Below are 16,706 nucleotides of genomic sequence, written 5' to 3' on the forward strand. Positions count from 1 at the left end.
TATTTTGCTCAATTTCTTGCGAGCCAGACGATACTTATAATTCATGGCCTCGGGAGAGTAATTATTCACTAAGAAAGTATCCGTTTTATTGGAGAAAATTTCAATAATCGAGAAGTTCGTACTCAAAAATACAAATTTACGAGACGAAAAGACAACAATGAGCTTCCGTGGAATGATAATATGCAACCAACCGTACGCGAAACTCTGCATGTGGCATGGAAATATTCATCAGGATTACTGTAACAGGAGAAAAACTCGTGATAATCTTAAGCAACAATTTATTGCAGTCTAAACCAATGAAGAAAATGAATGTGACAACACGATTGATGGAAGAAGCAATATTTCTCGAGTTGCAAACGTTTCCTCTCCAATTTCAATATTGTTGCGTTATCTTTTTTGATCTGAATTGCCCCATGGGTGAGAGTGCAGCAAAAGGCTTTTTTGTACCGTAATTTCAATTGCTCCAGATTTTGGAAATTTGAACGAACTTAATAAATTCCATCACAGATTACAGTAGTTTTGTAATGAGACTAGCGAAGAGTTCTTTGATTTTGTTACGCGTAATAATAAACGTCGAAATGTCAATTCTATCGAAAGTGGTGTTTAAAGGCCACGAAAATCAAAGATTGAAGTGCGTATAATAAAAAAGTGACTTGCAATTGAATGATGTAACTATAAATATTTTTTTACGGTCTATTTGTACTCATGCTAATCGGATGAATGCAGTGGTGACCGAATTCGTAAGAATTGTGTAATATCTAAATATCGCGACGTCTTAAAAATTGTAATTCATAATTTCGTAAATGTAATCTTTCTAATCGTTCGTTACCAAGAGCTACAATAGGGCAAGCGCTTTTTTATGTTTTTGTTTTATTCAAAATCGGCTCAAACGGTCGTGCAGTTTCCAATAAATTAAGAAATTAATAAAGGTTGCTAATTTTTTATTAAAACTGTTTAGTATTGTGTCATTCATTCACGCTTTCTTTTGTTGGCAATATTATAATTTAATAGAAACAATATTATGAATACATTATTCTCACATAACCATATGCACGCTCTAGTAACCGATTCAAAGCGTAGACGGGGCTTTGTTTCAGTGCAATTTTCGCAAAATTTAGGTTTTCGTAGGGTCAAGGCCCCCTGACGTCCTTCTGACTACACCCGTGAAATTACATAGTTTTAAAAACCCATCAAGTTTGTCGGAGTGGAACTAGGAAAAAGATAAAAAAGGAGGAGAAGTGAGGATAGGATGTATTGAAATAAAATAAATTTTATTCCATGAACGTGTCTAAAACATTGGCCGGAAATCATGGAATTTGAGTGATATTGAAGTCCTTGGAATAGAACATTCCAGTACTCGGATCCTTAAACTTCTGCAAACTCCTATTATTTCTCCAGAAATTAAATTCTGTAATGAACAAAGACGTCAATGGTGTGCGTCATAATCCAATTTAAAATATAAGATCTCTATATCCGCCTGCGACGAACAGGCGTATTTCCTATCCGAGGTGTCAACGCGAAAACAATCGGCCAAATTTTGCTTATTTAGACCACTCAGTACCGAGATTTAGGTCAGACTGCATTAGAGGAAATGAAACCGGAGGATTCGTACAGTTGAAAGTCCCGAGTTACATAATAGGCAGTCACATAATTGCTATCGCAACATGGAGGGATTCAAACATTTAGTTTACATTGTTTACCTGTAGAAAGTGTTCGTGCAGTTTCGAGTTCGACGCTGAATGGAATCACGGTTTCGCGAGACAGATATATCTGTGTAATGTTTCCTGAAAACAATGTTTTGTTCACCGAGGCAGTGTTTCAACACAAATATCCCTTGGATTAATGGCGTTCGAATTTTTTTACCCCAGGTAAAATATTACGATCGCCAGAGAAATCCCGCGCTATTAAGATAAAAGGACTCATTCTTTGAAATTGTTCCAGGATCTCCCAACGAAATCGCACAGTACATGCAGTGATGGCTCGCTCCTTAGCATGGGAAGCTCGGAAATGGACGAGGTAATTACCATAAACGGTACGGAATTAGAGTAACTGTGATTTTTTGTAGGAGTCGTTTAGCCAACAGTCGCGACACTCTTCCAAGTTATCGTTGCAAGAGAAACGCTCTTCGGATCAAGGTACGTTGCCATAAAACCACGAACTTGGTTAATTTCCTGTTTTCAGATTCCGATTTTGAGTTGGAACCTAGTTCTTCCTCCGCACCTCTAAACCACAGCGCGGCTCATCACCGGGTAGCAGTAAGGCCCAAGAGGCGAGCTCCACACAGAAATAAAAGAGTACCTCAGGTATGATATTCGGATTTCCTGATTGAATTCTGGCAAATTCGGTTTTCTTGTAGCTGTCAAACGCGTTGCCAACTACACCGGAAGTAAACGAGGAATCATCGATAAGGAGCATGACACCGGAGAACATTTCAAAAGGTTTGTTTCAAATCGCTGTGAATTGCATTGAATTGTCTGTGCTAATTGTGCTTCAAAAAACGATGGATTTTTATTGTGTGCATTTTTTTTTAATTAATCGTTACACAACGACAACAATAACGGGATTCTCATACTTTTATTCCACCGGTGAATGTTATTGTAAAACCGTGGATTAATACGTCATTAGCCAGCGAGGAAATTAATGTCACTTTTTTACCTTTTGCGATAATTTAGTGAAAATACTTTAAAATGATCGGAATCCATTAATTAACAATTACGTTCTTGGAACTAATGTCGTTGTCACGTAATGTGTTACTGGTTTCTTCAGATGAGCAAAACAGGTGGCGTACCGGTTTCAGCTAATAAATAATAATTCCAGATTTCGTGTTGGGACCTTGATTCGGCTAATTTAACTAATTTTCGGTTGTAATTAATAACTCCAAGTTTGCTTTAAATTGACATACTCGGCTAGGGTCAACGACATTATTTAATTGAACGGAAATAATCCAACATAATTAAATAAGTTGCTTGCTCATTTTGATAAAAAGTGATAGAAATTAAATCGATCGATAAAAAAAATGGCGCCGCATTATTTAACAAATTAAATGAAATTCTTAGCTCACTGGTAACGGTTTTATGAATTTCTACAATTGCATAATATTGCCTTCTTTTTTATAAAAGACTCTACCATTTACAAATAAATTTTAGTATTTAAATAAAACACGCTAGACCAAATTCGAAAGTCAGTCGTTTAAAAATTATTTCTGAGCTAGTTAAATATCGCCAGCAGGTACAGTTCTGTCGCTTTAATTCAACGTTCAGACACAAAAATATAAAAAAAAAAATTTGTTTTGTCTCCATTTAACCCTTGGCTGCTCGCTAACGCATGGCATGTCTTTTCCAGAAACATTCGAACACTACAGCATGAGCACGAAATCCACCCTTACCGAAACTCAACTAAAATGTTCTTCTCTTCCTCCCGGTTTAGCCGCCCCCGGCGGTGACGCTACGAAACTCAACCGGAGTCGTTCCAACGCCGGTAGCAAATCTCAAGATCAGTTCACAACTCTGGAAGAAGACGAACGAGAAGAAAAAACTGATAAGTCGTTCTTCGACCGGATATTCCCCCGTCGTAGCGCGAAAAAACGGAAATCGAAAGAGGAAAAACCTCCGATGGTGCAGACGACGTATTCGAAACAAAGTACGGAAAGTAGTTATTCGAAGAGGGTGGAATCGAAACCGATAGCGGCTCCGCGGTCGGGGGCAGCGGCACGGCAAAGGGTTCAACCGATAGATTTGCCGCCGTCTCCAGACGTGCAGAGGAGGGAATTTGAGTGCATTTTACCGAAACCGTCGCCGGAGAAGTCGTTTGCTGGAACTTCGCCTCTGCAAGCCGAGTTGGAAAGTCGGATTAAGCAGAGGCACACTTTGAATGCTAGTCTGAGCCCGCCACAGTCTCCGAAGTTTCAGAGAAGTGTCGATGCGTCTGTGATAACGAAAGTAGAAGTTGTTAGTAAACAAGCGGAAATGAGGAGAGAGTCGAAAGAAGAAGTGAGGAGAGAGTCAAGGGAAGAAGTCCGGAGAGAAGTCAGAAGAGAATCTAGAAACGAAGAAATTAGGAGTAAAATGAAGATACCCGGACTTTCTTCATTGCAACAGAAAGTTTTGTCGCTCGATGATGAAGTTGACGATACGGGTTTCAAATCATTGACTGATTTACCCGACGATGATATCAAACCTGTGAAACCAGTCACCAAGTCACATAGCTTCAAATCAGTCAAACCTGCTGCTCCGAAACCAAGCGAAAACAAAATCAGTGAAGCAACGAATGAGAAATTTTCAGTTTCTAAAGCTGCGTCCTTGGATAGCATCAAACATTTAGAACCGACTGTTGATAAGAAAGAAGAACCTAAAGAGTTGAAGCAAGATCCACCTGTTAAGGAAGAAACGAAAGACGAAGAACCGGAACCTTCCATTTTATCGCCAAATTTTGATCTAGCCGCTGAGATATTTAAAGATATCAACAATATTACAATATCAGGTCCCAGTCATACTGCCGTTGTCAGCGTGTCGAGTAACACAACCGACTCTTACAATACCACGAACACGCGAACTGAAACTTTAACTTCCGGGGACAAAACAAAAGAAGTTACCACAAAAGAGTCAGTTTCTGTAACAAAAATTCAACTGAAACGTGAGTCTACCCAAATTACACAAAGCACTGTCACAGTTCCTAAAAGCGCAGTACCAGAATTCTTCAACAGACAGTTGAATAAAGTTGAAGCTAAACCAACAAGCAACGTTGTCTTCTCAATGAACTCTCCACGAATCATTGATGAGCAAAGTCGACCAAAAAGCGTGTTCACCATGGAAACTGCCAAGAACATCCCTAGAAAGTTTAGTCAGGAAGACATAGAAATCATCGAAAAAAACGAAGAAGAAACTTCCAAGAACAATTCTTCCGTCACTGTGATACAACCACAGCCGAGGTTCAAGAAGAACGAATTCAGTAAAAGAAAAAGTTCAACGAGTTCTAATTCCCCTGATTCTCCAACTAGTGAAAAACCATTCCTCAGGAGCAGATCCGTGAGCTTGGACTCTTTGAAAGCCGAAGGAGAGAGCTCGGATAAATCGTCTCAAGACAGTCTGGATAAACTTGAAGAGAAAGAGGAAACTAACGAAGCTCCACTCAGAGAAAAGAGTTCTGTTGCCGAACCTGTGGTCCTGCGTCGAAAATCCATGATGAAGCAGAAGAATGACGAGGAACCTGAACTGATGAAAGTCTTCGCGCGACGGTCCCTCAAACTCAAAGACACGGAAGGTGACCAAGTGGCAACGTACGATAATAATGACACGAAAACCCGCGACAGTGACAAAGAAAACCAAGCGGAGTCTCCTCAAGAAGAACGAAAAAAATCAATTACAAAAGAATCAAAAGCTTTCAAAAAGGAAGAACCCACCGAAATTCGAGAACCATTGACTGAAAGCATCAAAAGTCCAACTAAAGAACAGCCAAAAATCAAAGAACCTGTGAACGAAAAGAAGTTTATTGAAGTGGCCGAAGTTACGTTACGAAAGCCCACTAATAACAATGTTTACACTCGGGCTTTCAGCATGAATCCTCCGAAGACTGAGGAAACAAACGTGAAAAAGCAAGCTAGTTTCAGCGAACGGAGGATAACAACAGATAATTGGATATCAAATATTAAGAACGGAGATGATCTAATCGAGAGGAAAATTTCGCAGGACGAAATTATCACGGGAATATCGCCAAAGAGTGAATTTATTACCGAAGAGTTGATAACGGAGAAGAAGAACTTGAATTTCAACCAACGGAAAGCGGAATGGGAAAAGAGAGCACAAGAGGCACAAAAAAAATCTGTGCCGTAATTATGTAAGTTGCTAGGAGCTTTGTTTAAGTGTAAAATGGGTTAAGCATGTTGCAATTTTACGGACTTGATTCAGAGCTTTTGAGTAATGGAGTTGTTACTTCAGTAGACTCGTTAACTAACCGAATAGAATGAGAAAGGAATGCTGGATTAGACGGAAAAGAGCGAGGTCTCGTTTTTTGTTACCAACGCTTTTTCTGTTGAATCCAAAACTGCAATAGAAATTGAAACGTGCTGTTTATTTAGTTTGAAGTCTTTTTACAAATAAAAGTAATATTTCATGCAATCTTTAAGCAGTTATATCACTTTTCAGTGTTCTCGGTGAAAAATGACAAATCAATTTTAGTACAAATAAGTTTTTTTTTTCTAATAGTATTTTTTTGCAGGTGTGACCGACAGGGGAACAACACGAGCGATAACCAGATTAGGAATTAATTGTAAAAAGTTAGTCGAAAGTCTAAATAGAGTAACGTCTTTGTAAATAAGTGTTAATGTGCAACATCACATTTTTATATTGTTTCTTTTTTAATAAGTTGGTGCCATGTGATGATACCGGCATTAATGATTTAAAATAATTTGTATTATTGTATATTTTATACTGTAGATAAGTGCCTTTTTAAAACTTTTTTAAATGTGAAATCACAGCGTGATGAAATCTTGATTTGATTGTTGACCAATGGAGAAAGAAGCCTTGAGAGATGTGGTGCTTGAGAGATAATTAAGAATAAAGATAATGTATGTATACTTCAAATATATGTGTGGGAATATTTATAGTTATTGATATTAAATGTTGAACTGCAATAAATATTTATACAAATTAAAAATTGTGTTGTTTGAATTTTGCGCCTTTGACTCAAACCGTCACTGCTTTCTGGTTTGGGTCTGAGATATTGTGCATGGCTTATGTAACATTTTTATAGATGTCACCACATGACTGAGTTTTAAAAATTTATGTTACAGTGATACAGTGGGTTATCTATAGTCTCAGTTAAGTTACCAAATCTCAAAATGTAATTAATCAGTTAGAAAATCATTAACAGTTTAGCGATGTAGCTTTATAATTTTGAGTTTTTAAACTTTGATTGGCATTGTTGCCAACCTGTTGTGAAAGTCCCTAGTCCGTGCACTTGTCACTGTTGTGAATGGGAAGAAAAATCTTTGAGGGGATTAAACTCGTTCGCCCTCGCGCCGCGTTGGCCAGTGCGCAAGCAAGAATGCATGTTGCTTGTTATGAGTTCGTAGTCGGTCACCGCGCCCAACGATGACTGAGCCAGTGTGTTAAACCGGAAGTTGCGGAGGGCCCCCAGACCATGAACATAGTGACTGCAAGTGTCAAAAATGTCCATCACTGATTATAAAGGTGTTATTTTTAGTAACTGGTTGCGTTATCAGATAACTCCAAGTTTCATTGTGTGTTCCTATCCGGTTATCAGTTAGTTCGCTTTGAAGAATGGACGAGGGAACACTGAACGATTTGTTGGAATGTTCGGTGTGTTTAGATCGTCTTGATACCTCAAGTAAAGTTCTACCATGTCAGCACACCTTCTGCAGGAAGTGCCTGCAGGAAATTGTGCACAAACACAAAGAACTGCGATGTCCGGAATGCCGAGTTTTGGTCAGCTCCAAAGTGGATGATTTGCCACCGAATGTTCTTTTGATGAGGATACTAGAAGGGATCAAGAATGCAGTTCCAAAGAAACAACAAAGAGCGCTCAGGAGCAACATGCAGGCGAATGCAAATATGCACCATGCAACACCAGTACACCAACAACATGGGACTCCAGATAGAAAAATTAACAACAAACAAACGTCCCCTCAAATTGTGCCCCATCAACCCTACGCCAAAGCTCTCTACGATTACGAACAAAAGGAACACGGGTAAGTTAATTAGTTTGTGGGTGGAATTCCTTTATCTTAACGATAACACTGATGAAACGGTTTTACCTAATTATCACTTATCGCAAATTCAATATTAAGCTGGAAGCCCTAAATGGCACAGTTTCCCCTCAATGTGGTTTACTCAGCAAACACCGCGACGTTATCTGATAAGACCGAAGAAAAAATGAGGGTTGTGTAATTTTAGGGATACATTTTCAGATCTAACGCTTTAATTAAGAAGGCGCCTCTGACCCAAATGAAAAATGAAAGTCTTTATTGATCATAACAACCTTGATTGTCACATGTTTGATCAACTAAAGGGGCAAATGAATTGAATAAATGATCAGAACGACAGGAGAGAATGGATTTTGAACATTCTTGAAAACAAAGACGCTCGCCAGAATTAGCAGTTAATTGTTGTCCTTGAAGGACAAACCACTTTATTAAATTATTAGTTACAAGTCTCTCTGCATAACAGAAGACGAATCTCAGTTTTGTCGATCGGTTATTGACGTCAATCGATACAAAATTTTGGCTCCTATTTTGCATGATAGAACAATAACTAGTTCAACCTGAAATTGTTTGCTGGTAACATTGGAAAAGTTATAAAAATCCACGCTTTGTAATAAATGCATATTGGTACTATTAAAAACGATTAGATTAACTCGATTTGATCATGCTAAATCTCCGCGTACTATAAAAAGTCGCATTCCTTTCATCCTTTTTTTAACTCCCATGCATTTTTCGATGGTGAATAAGGTGTGAACTAGTCGCTCTTCAAGAGAATTCGGATGATATGCACTGACTCTCTTCATTTCCTGTATTGTCAGGTGCTGTGCCGCTTTGAACTCTTCAGATTTTTAGATAACACTCCAGTTATGGTTACCGTGCTTTGTATTTTTTCAGTCTTAAGTAAATGATTATTTATGCCGGCTGCTAACGAAGATAATTTACGGTTTTAATGCAGAATGTGCATAACTGCAGAATTAGCGGAAATGATGACTGTGGCATCGGGGAAACGATATAATCAATAGATTGTGAATAATGAATTGTGCCATAAACTAGGATGGAATGAATAAATGATTGGATTGATGCGCAAAAATCCGGCGGAGGTTTTTAGGTCAGTAAATCTAGCTTTTGTTCGAAAATTCAAATGGGGCGCTCTAATTTATCAAAAGCGTTTTGAGCACAAATCATTTTAATTTAATTATTTTATTGGTATTCTGTCAGGTTTTGGTTTATGACTGACGTGCAATTCAAGATTCAATTGTCATTTTTCTGTAACACACTATATCAGGCCTGTTTTTCCAAGAATGGAAACAGATAACTTCACTAGAAACAATCATCGATGTCGCTCTTACATCACAGCGGCTTAATCTACTTTTATTACTTCTCAACTACAATATGATCCGTGTAAAACCGCGTTGAAACAGAGGCTTTGAATTCGAAATCTGTTGGTAGCCGTGTTGTATATCGAATTTGCATTTCAGTACCATCATGAAAATCCAACGATGTCATGTCTTTAATTTGAGCACTGATCAATAACCTGTCTGTAGATATTTCTATTTTGGTGGCTAAAATAATTGAAATCAAAGTTTAACACTTAATCGTAGTGTGAATAATAATTGTCTCCGACTGTGTATTTTACATTGATTGTTTAAAACTCCTTTTAAAAATTTGCTTGAATCGATAAAATCCGACTAGACTGTTTTTTTTTTTTTTGAACAAATAAATGTCACTACTCCCATTGGAATGAAATGTGGTGTTCCAGTTGTCCTATTTTCGGAGAAATTTTTACTGTTTTGCAACAAATCACAGGTTATATGTTTGATATGAGCCCTTTTTATCTATTTGCATGCTATATTTTTATTTTAATGACTAGTTTGTTACGACTAGTGTTTAATCAATTTGAAATTGCGCAGTGTTGAAGCAGCTTTTCGAATTTTATGTTGGTAATAATTCTGGGATGATTTAACAACAAAACTACCAACGTTTCAGAATAATGCAAGCCTATTAAACTGTGATCAAACGGTGTTGCTTCTACCTCTTTTTAAAGTGAAGATAAACATATTCAATGAAATATTAACTCGAGCAAATATTTGTAAATGGTTCGTGATTTATGTAGTAATCATTCAACAGTTAGTTCCTATTAAATTTATCGCAATTGCTCTCAAATATTATTATTGACAAACCTTAATCGGAGCGTCTACATCAAACAACTTGTGTTATGATTAACTGAATCAATCAGTGATTATTGCGAATTTTTAACAGTGAAAAATTGTATTTTGCTTTCCTTACAGTTTTGTTAATATTTGTGTTGTTTGTTTTATTGTTGTTTTACTGTCATAACGATCCCATTAAAGAAGTGTTGACTGAAATTTCGATCCATCTTTCGTTTACATAACTTCAATAAGTTTTTTATCATTGAGTTTGTATACTTACACAATTTCATTTTGCTTGTTTACAAACGATGATGCCATCGCAATTGAGGTGTTCCCGTTTTTTCAATCCCAAATAAAGCAGAGCCATCAAAGTTAATCTTGTTATAAATCGTCGGAGTATCAAGAATCAATCAAATTGAACCGATTTTTTCCACAAATTGCGTGGACTAAAAACATCAGAAAACTCGATAGAGAGTATTATCTTTCACTTTGATTTTCTGCGTGGTTTCGATCACATTTCATTCCGACTACTTTGTCGGTTCAATAGTCATGATCGAATTCCATCGTCGAAATCACATTTTTCTAAGCTGTGGCTTTGAGTTTTTGAGTCGAAAATCGGAGCGATCGTTACGCGAATTGGGACCTTGAATGTTTTTTCTTCGTCTCCACGAGGATGTTTGTTTACGGGATAAATTCCTTTTGAATTATTTAAAAAATCGTGTCGCGCCAGTCGTCTGTTGACTAGTTGCACTCATAAATATACAGAAGACAAGAGGAAGTAGACGGTACAGCGGAAACTGAAGATGATTTATACGTTTAGTGCGGATGTGTTCAAATGAGTTGACGATTCAAATTGACCGCATTGTTCTAATTTGGATGAATTGGGGCAAGAATGTAGTAAGAAAGTTGGCACCGGGAAAAGGGTGCTGCAAGCGCCTGGAAGAAATAATAATAGAAATTGAAAAGACGTTTTTGTTTGGAGTCTAAATTAAAAAGCGTCCTGTAGAAGGTTTTTCTTTTTAGTTTCCTAGGTTTAATTACTTGCAAGTTGTACTGAGGTCGTCTCATTTTTTGTGGTAATAGGAAATAACTACCAGTTTTTATTTCCCCATGTGTAACGTTAGTAGAGCTCGGCAGAACTGAATACGGTTGAGGCGGTGATGAGAATATTAATTATGAAAAACCGAGGCATAAATAAAAAGACTCCTTTACAATTGACTGTGCAAGTTGCTCTTATCCCTTTGTTAATTCTGTTGGTACAAATTTAATTAAAACTGGGATTATCTCTATAAATGTTTATGAAATAACTACGGATTAGATTACAATTCTATGTACGCAGGCCGATCGATACCGATACCTGAAAACAACATTATTGCAACTGGAATTGTATTATTGTTGCTGATCAGATTTAACCCCGTGTATAATTGAGCTACACGCTCAAAGCCGTGTATAATTGGAAAACCCATGGCCCAGTTTTAAAATCCCTAAAATTTCTGGAAAAAATGATTCAGCAAACAGGTTGTGGGATTTGGCTGAAAACTGATTTTTACCACAATTAATTTGGCAATTTGCGACCCAGCGCCCACCACATCCTGCTTGCAAACCGGGAAGTTTTAATTATTTTCTAAGAATTCCCTTAAATTAAAAAGTACGTACATAATTCCAGCGGAGTCAATTGGTAACTTTTTTCAATTACATGGTGTTTGAGTATTTCATTCTGATGTCATTGCAGATAATTTTACAACCGGAAATATCAATGCGTCGAAAATTTAGAATTCAAATTAGCAGATCAACAAAAGAGTCACATTGAAAGATTTGATCAAATATTTGGTAAACCCAATTGTGTTAATGTATACCATTTATTTTTAAATTAAACCTGCTTACCACCCGATTTAATCCTGTAAGCAAAAGTAAACCCAGAAACGTCTGGAAAAACAAGCAAGGTAATTTGGTAAAAATTTATAGAATGTTTTCTTACCCCACTTTCAGGTGTATTTTTTACAATTTTCCGTGATTCTGAAATCGCACGTAATGTAACATACATTGTTTTGTCATGTGAAAGTTAAGTGCTTTTCATCATAATTAATTTTTTTGTCTGTCGTGAGGTAATACTCAACACCGTTTTTAATTTCTTGATTTAAATGTCTGAATCTCCGAATTTTCTAGTGGTAATTATTAACATTAGCTCATCTACAAACGTGCAATTTTACACGATCAGCGATTCCAAGCGTTCCAACTTAAATCTCTTAATAATGACGTTACGGTGATGTTCGGTGGATTAAACCATCGCTATTAAGCTAAAAAATGCAATTAAACTCAACTTAACTCCTTGACATGAATTAATCACTGAATATGCAGTAGTCCATTATACAGGAATAATTTCCTGAATCTTGTTAATGCACTAAGTTTATCATTTCTAGAATCTGGCGCTGCGCTAAATATAATTTCCGTGAAGTTTACGTCGTTAGAAACATTTCAATAAGAAACAGATCAACTCTTGAATTTAAAGGATCTAAAAGTATATCCGTCCAAAAAATTAGAATCGTCTAAATAACGTGATGATGGAATCAGTGCAAATCTCTTTATCTCTTATCATGGTATAAAAGAATGTGTCATTGGCGATGTTGTCAGAAGGCGGTCGCTTTTAATAAAAATATTATGATCACCGATTGCATTTGTGATGGCAGATTATCTCAGCATCCGGGAAAATGTATTTTATTTTTTTGTAGAGACTTGAGTTTCAAGCGTGGCGATATAATCTTCTTGAAGAAACGAATAGACGCCCACTGGTATCAAGGCGAATGTGGTGGAAAACAAGGTCTTTTTCCATTAAGTTACGTCCAGGTACAGATCTCAATCTGTTTGTTCGCTTTCTTACTTTTGTTTTCAGATCATAACTCCTTTGCCCAGTCACATTCCTCAGTGTAAGGCGCTTTACGATTTCCAAACAGACAAACATGAAGAGGAAGGTTGTTTGGTGTTTAAGGAAGGCGATATCATCAACGTCATCCGAAGAGTCGATGAAAACTGGGCGGAAGGCAAACTCGACGGGAGAATCGGCATTTTCCCTTTGACTTTCGTCGAATTAAATAATTTGGCGCGCTCACTCATGAAACTATCAACAAAGTAAGGATTTGTTTTTTTACGTGTTTTTATAAATACGAGCAAAAATAACGAAGTTAAATAAACGATTTGATTTACAGTGCACAGCCTGGACCTTCACGAGTTGCGCCTCCTACGCCCACGACGGACGATAGCACACCATTGATACCAACAGATCATTCAAGGACGATAGTATCACAACAGACACAACCAAATGTCCCACTGTTTGTCCAACCCACGCCTGTACATCAAGTTTTAGCGACGTCCGACTCGAGCTCGACGGTGAGCTCCGGAAGTTCCTCCACCACAACGCCTAACGTGTCTTCTAGTAATACGTCGTCGAATTCGAGCACGGCGCCGTCTTCACCAGCATCGCCGCCGCCGAGGACGCAGCAGGGGCTCGCCAGGACGCTGGTGCAGTAAGTTTTAAAATTTTGTAGACCGTTTGGGGGCAAAAATGGTGGATGCGCCGTACATAATCAAAAGAGATTTGTTTTCTGTGTGTTAAACAATCTTCTTTCTTAGGAAGCCGGACCTTTTGCTGAACCCCACCGCCTCCAGCACCCCGCAGCGCTCTCCAAACGCGACTTCAACTCATTCAGAGAGTCGCTCCTCGCACCAGAACAAAGAGAAGCGCCACAGCTTCACAGGTTTAACTCCCGTCAACTTCAACAAGAATACTCATCGCCATTCTGCTGAGATAGTTCCCGATACCCAAACTCCCAGTGGTCACTCCCACAAAAGACCATCTGGGGGTGCTTCTTCCGATGAACTGAAACTTCCCTCTCCTTACATAGCCTTGTATCCTTACAAACCCCAAAAAGGCGACGAACTGGAACTTCGCAAAGGGGGCATCTACATGGTGACCGAGCGATGTCAAGATGGTTGGTTCAAGGGTACTTCCAACCGCACCCAAAAGTGCGGAGTTTTTCCAGGGAACTACGTGGCTCCAATGACGAAGGCGACGGCGATGGCGGCGGCTAGTGGGTCTTCCGATGCGAAAGCAGCCGTAAGTTTCACACGGAGTGGTAAAAGTGTGTCCTCGCCACGCCAAACCTATAACAATTTACCCCCTGAGTTGCCGCCACGTTCTGTTAGTCCTGCTACTGCAACAAATACTATTTCGTCCAGCTGGCATGGACAGCAGGATAATGCCGCTGTGCCTCTAGGACGCAGTAGTAGCGCTGTTATGTCCAGTGTGAACACGACACATCTAGGGTTGGGTAGTGCTACTGCTAAACCTACAGAGAAGGTTTGTTTTATTGTTTGTCTAACTGGTTGCTTTTTTCTTCTGTGGTTACTGTTATAATTGTTTTCGCTATCTCAAATCACTACTTGATATCTAATAAATTGATCGAGTAATTGCGAAATTGTGATAAGTTTAGAAATAACAAAGTTATTGCATCACAGACGTATCTAATATTGTTTAAGTTATCACAGAATTAGCATTTTTTCATTGTCGAAATAAGTGATAAGGATTTGTAAGGTGCAGTTTAATACCGCTAGAAATCTTCGCGCGTTCATTTCTTGCAGATGCTTAATTTACAGAAAAATTACATTATAAAATCCCCCTCTTTAACTTTTGATCAAGCGCTGCACAATTTTCTGCTAATCTCTTCTTCAAAACTAAATCCATCATTTCCAACCTCTTTAAGCTTGCACTAATCTACTTTTAATGACATTTTTTCCCATCGTGATGTAATAATTTTGTTGCTTTAAATGTATACTCGACTCATTTTGCCGCACATCACACAAAATAAAAATGAGTGGTTATGTCCGGCAGTGCAAGGACCGTAAGGAGAAGGGTACTGTTGGTTTAATGCGTAGACTTACTAGCATTAAACGATCCAAGTCACCGCCTCCATCCTCTTATTCCATGGATAATCCTGTGTTTGAAGATTCAGTTAGTGTTGCTACAACGCATCCTGTACATGTCAGGTATTAAAAAAAAAAATGTCTTATTTTTTGCATGATTTGTTTTGTTTGCTTGCATTATGTTTAAAAAAACGTGCTCTTGTACATATAAATAGCTTTTTATTAATAGTCGGTTTAATAGTCCTGAAAGTGTTAAATTGACTGTTGGTTTATTTCTAGACGGCGCGTTTATTGTTTTTTCGAAATATTCCGATAATCACAAAGTTCGAAAAGCTAAGTAACTCGTGTAAGTGTTTACCTGTGTTTGCTTCTTTCTAAACCGATTTACGCACGTGTGTGGGAGGTCTTGAATTACGAGCAATTCCAAGTCAAAATAAAACTTCGCTCATACTTTGAGACCACCTGTTTGTCACTCTCAAACTACTAAATTTGCTGACCATGTGGACTTACCGTTTGCTTGTGCATGTAAGTGAGTGTTTACCTCCAGGTCTGGATCATGTCCGAGCCAACTTCTCCAAATACAGCCCGTCGACCACCACCGCCTTTTTGGTTCGACTTCCCAACGTCTAAAACATAAAGAACGCCCCAGTGTTCTTACGCACAATCTAAGGTGTGTCTGCACGTAAATAATAGTTAACCCATTCACATAGCTTGACATTTACTTTGCTTGCTTTTGCTTCATTGTTTGTCTTGATTGTGTATTAAATGTCACCGCTAATATCATCTTCCGACACAATTACTGATTATAGAACGGAGAATCCAGTCGGAAGCTGCAGCTCGAGTCCGGACATTCATCATCATCGAAAATCAAATTCGTTAGACGCAGGGAACCGCGCGAAAACGGGCGTTCAAACGGTACATGAACTTTTCAGATGCGAAATTCCGTATCCTCCAAACAGCGAATACGAGTTGGAGTTGCAAAAGGATGATCTAATTTACGTCCACAAAAAACGGGAGGATGGCTGGTACAAAGGGACACTTCAGAGGACAGGAAGGACGGGACTTTTTCCAGCTAGCTTTGTTAAACCAGCCTGAGATCTGTTGACTTTAGTTGAATTTATTTAAAGGGTTAAAGCGACACTTGAGGTGGTTTTAGCGTTACATCACAAGTGCCAGCATAAGTACCGTAACCAAATAGGTAAATTGTATTACTAGCTCAATAATCGTGTCCATATAACCATGACTGTTACTCTTCTTAGATTTAACGCCATATTTTTTTCTTTTTTAATTAGGAACAATGTAAATAACAAGAACAAGTGGTATTTTTTTAGATGTAGCGAAAGTGATGACCTCTATCATTAAATGATGTATAGTTTGGATAGGATACATGATGTGTTCAAAAAATGTATTTACTTTGCAATGCGTAACATTACTTTAATTTTAATTTATTTCATCCATTGTTACCTAAAGACGTATTTATTGGGTGGTGGATTTTATAATTATCACGATACTGATCGTAGAATGCTTTCGTTGCATTTCAAATTAACGGTAGTTTAATTTCGATGAACAAACTTTGACTGAATGAAGAAACAAATTGTGTTGATTAGGTATAAAATATTTTTATCGATGTGCATTAACAAGATATTATAAATTGAAGTGTATTCTGATATAATATTACAGTTACATGCAAAATGAAGAAGCGTTTTCGTACGAAACCCATTGCTCCTTTTCCTAAAACAATCATCCTCCTATAAAATTGTAGACAAATATGAAGGACTTGGAGAGGATAAGCACAATTTTAAGCATTTCAAGCAATTGAGGAATTTGAAAAACCAAATGCAGTAGACCCTTAACTTCGCGAATTCAACATCGCGACTCCATTGAAACTGTAAATAAAGTTGGAACAGAAATGTCATGCCGCT

General features: G+C 37.9%; 2 protein-coding genes across 10 annotated transcripts in view; both read left to right on the plus strand.

The window, feature by feature from the left end:
• LOC148170037 (uncharacterized) overlaps nt 1-6,596 on the plus strand; it is a 32,120-nt gene extending 25,524 nt beyond the window's left edge. For 4 of the 5 annotated variants that reach the window (XM_088044464.1, XM_088044459.1, XM_088044460.1 and 1 more), the window contains 6 exons: nt 1,942-2,016; nt 2,066-2,135; nt 2,182-2,303; nt 2,357-2,438; nt 3,343-5,832; nt 6,214-6,596. In XM_088044464.1, the coding sequence (XP_087900590.1) occupies nt 1,942-2,016; nt 2,066-2,135; nt 2,182-2,303; nt 2,357-2,438; nt 3,343-5,828 (2,835 nt within the window). In that variant the 3' untranslated portion in view covers nt 5,829-5,832; nt 6,214-6,596. The remainder of the gene's footprint in view (nt 1-1,941; nt 2,017-2,065; nt 2,136-2,181; nt 2,304-2,356; nt 2,439-3,342; nt 5,833-6,213) is intronic. The other variant, XM_088044461.1, reaches the window with a different exon arrangement.
• A 464-nt stretch (nt 6,597-7,060) lies between these two features.
• Nucleotides 7,061-16,483, plus strand: LOC148170038 (E3 ubiquitin-protein ligase SH3RF3-like). 5 transcript variants are annotated; one of them, XM_088043512.1, is made up of 9 exons: nt 7,061-7,152; nt 7,201-7,705; nt 12,597-12,711; nt 12,758-12,993; nt 13,071-13,388; nt 13,495-14,221; nt 14,753-14,907; nt 15,332-15,454; nt 15,594-16,483. In XM_088043512.1, the coding sequence occupies exons 2-9, from the start codon at nt 7,278-7,280 to the stop codon at nt 15,877-15,879; spliced, it is 2,388 nt and encodes a 795-aa protein (XP_087899638.1). In that variant the 5' UTR covers nt 7,061-7,152; nt 7,201-7,277; the 3' UTR covers nt 15,880-16,483. The 5 variants fall into 5 exon arrangements, with proteins under 5 accessions (XP_087899638.1, XP_087899641.1, XP_087899642.1 ...); XM_088043515.1 differs by lacking the exon at nt 15,332-15,454 and adding an exon at nt 15,064-15,130 and having other exon boundaries at nt 7,093-7,705; nt 15,594-15,685; XM_088043516.1 differs by lacking the exon at nt 15,594-16,483 and adding an exon at nt 15,064-15,130 and having other exon boundaries at nt 7,093-7,705; nt 15,332-15,409.
• The last annotated feature ends 223 nt before the right edge of the window (nt 16,484-16,706 follow it).

The sequence above is a fragment of the Gnatocerus cornutus genome, chromosome 8 (genome assembly GCF_029298725.1).
Source record: "Gnatocerus cornutus isolate USDA-ARS CGAHR chromosome 8, icGnaCorn1.1, whole genome shotgun sequence".
Lineage (NCBI taxonomy): Eukaryota > Metazoa > Arthropoda > Insecta > Coleoptera > Tenebrionidae > Gnatocerus > Gnatocerus cornutus.

Coding starts and splice junctions, on each gene's coding strand:
- LOC148170038 (XM_088043512.1), top strand. CDS start 7,278: ATGGACGAGGGAACACTGAACGATTTGTTGGAATGTTCGGTGTGTTTA. Junction 12,994..13,070: donor CTCATGAAACTATCAACAAA/GTAAGGATTTGT, acceptor TTTGATTTACAG/TGCACAGCCTGGACCTTCAC. Junction 14,222..14,752: donor CTGCTAAACCTACAGAGAAG/GTTTGTTTTATT, acceptor TATGTCCGGCAG/TGCAAGGACCGTAAGGAGAA.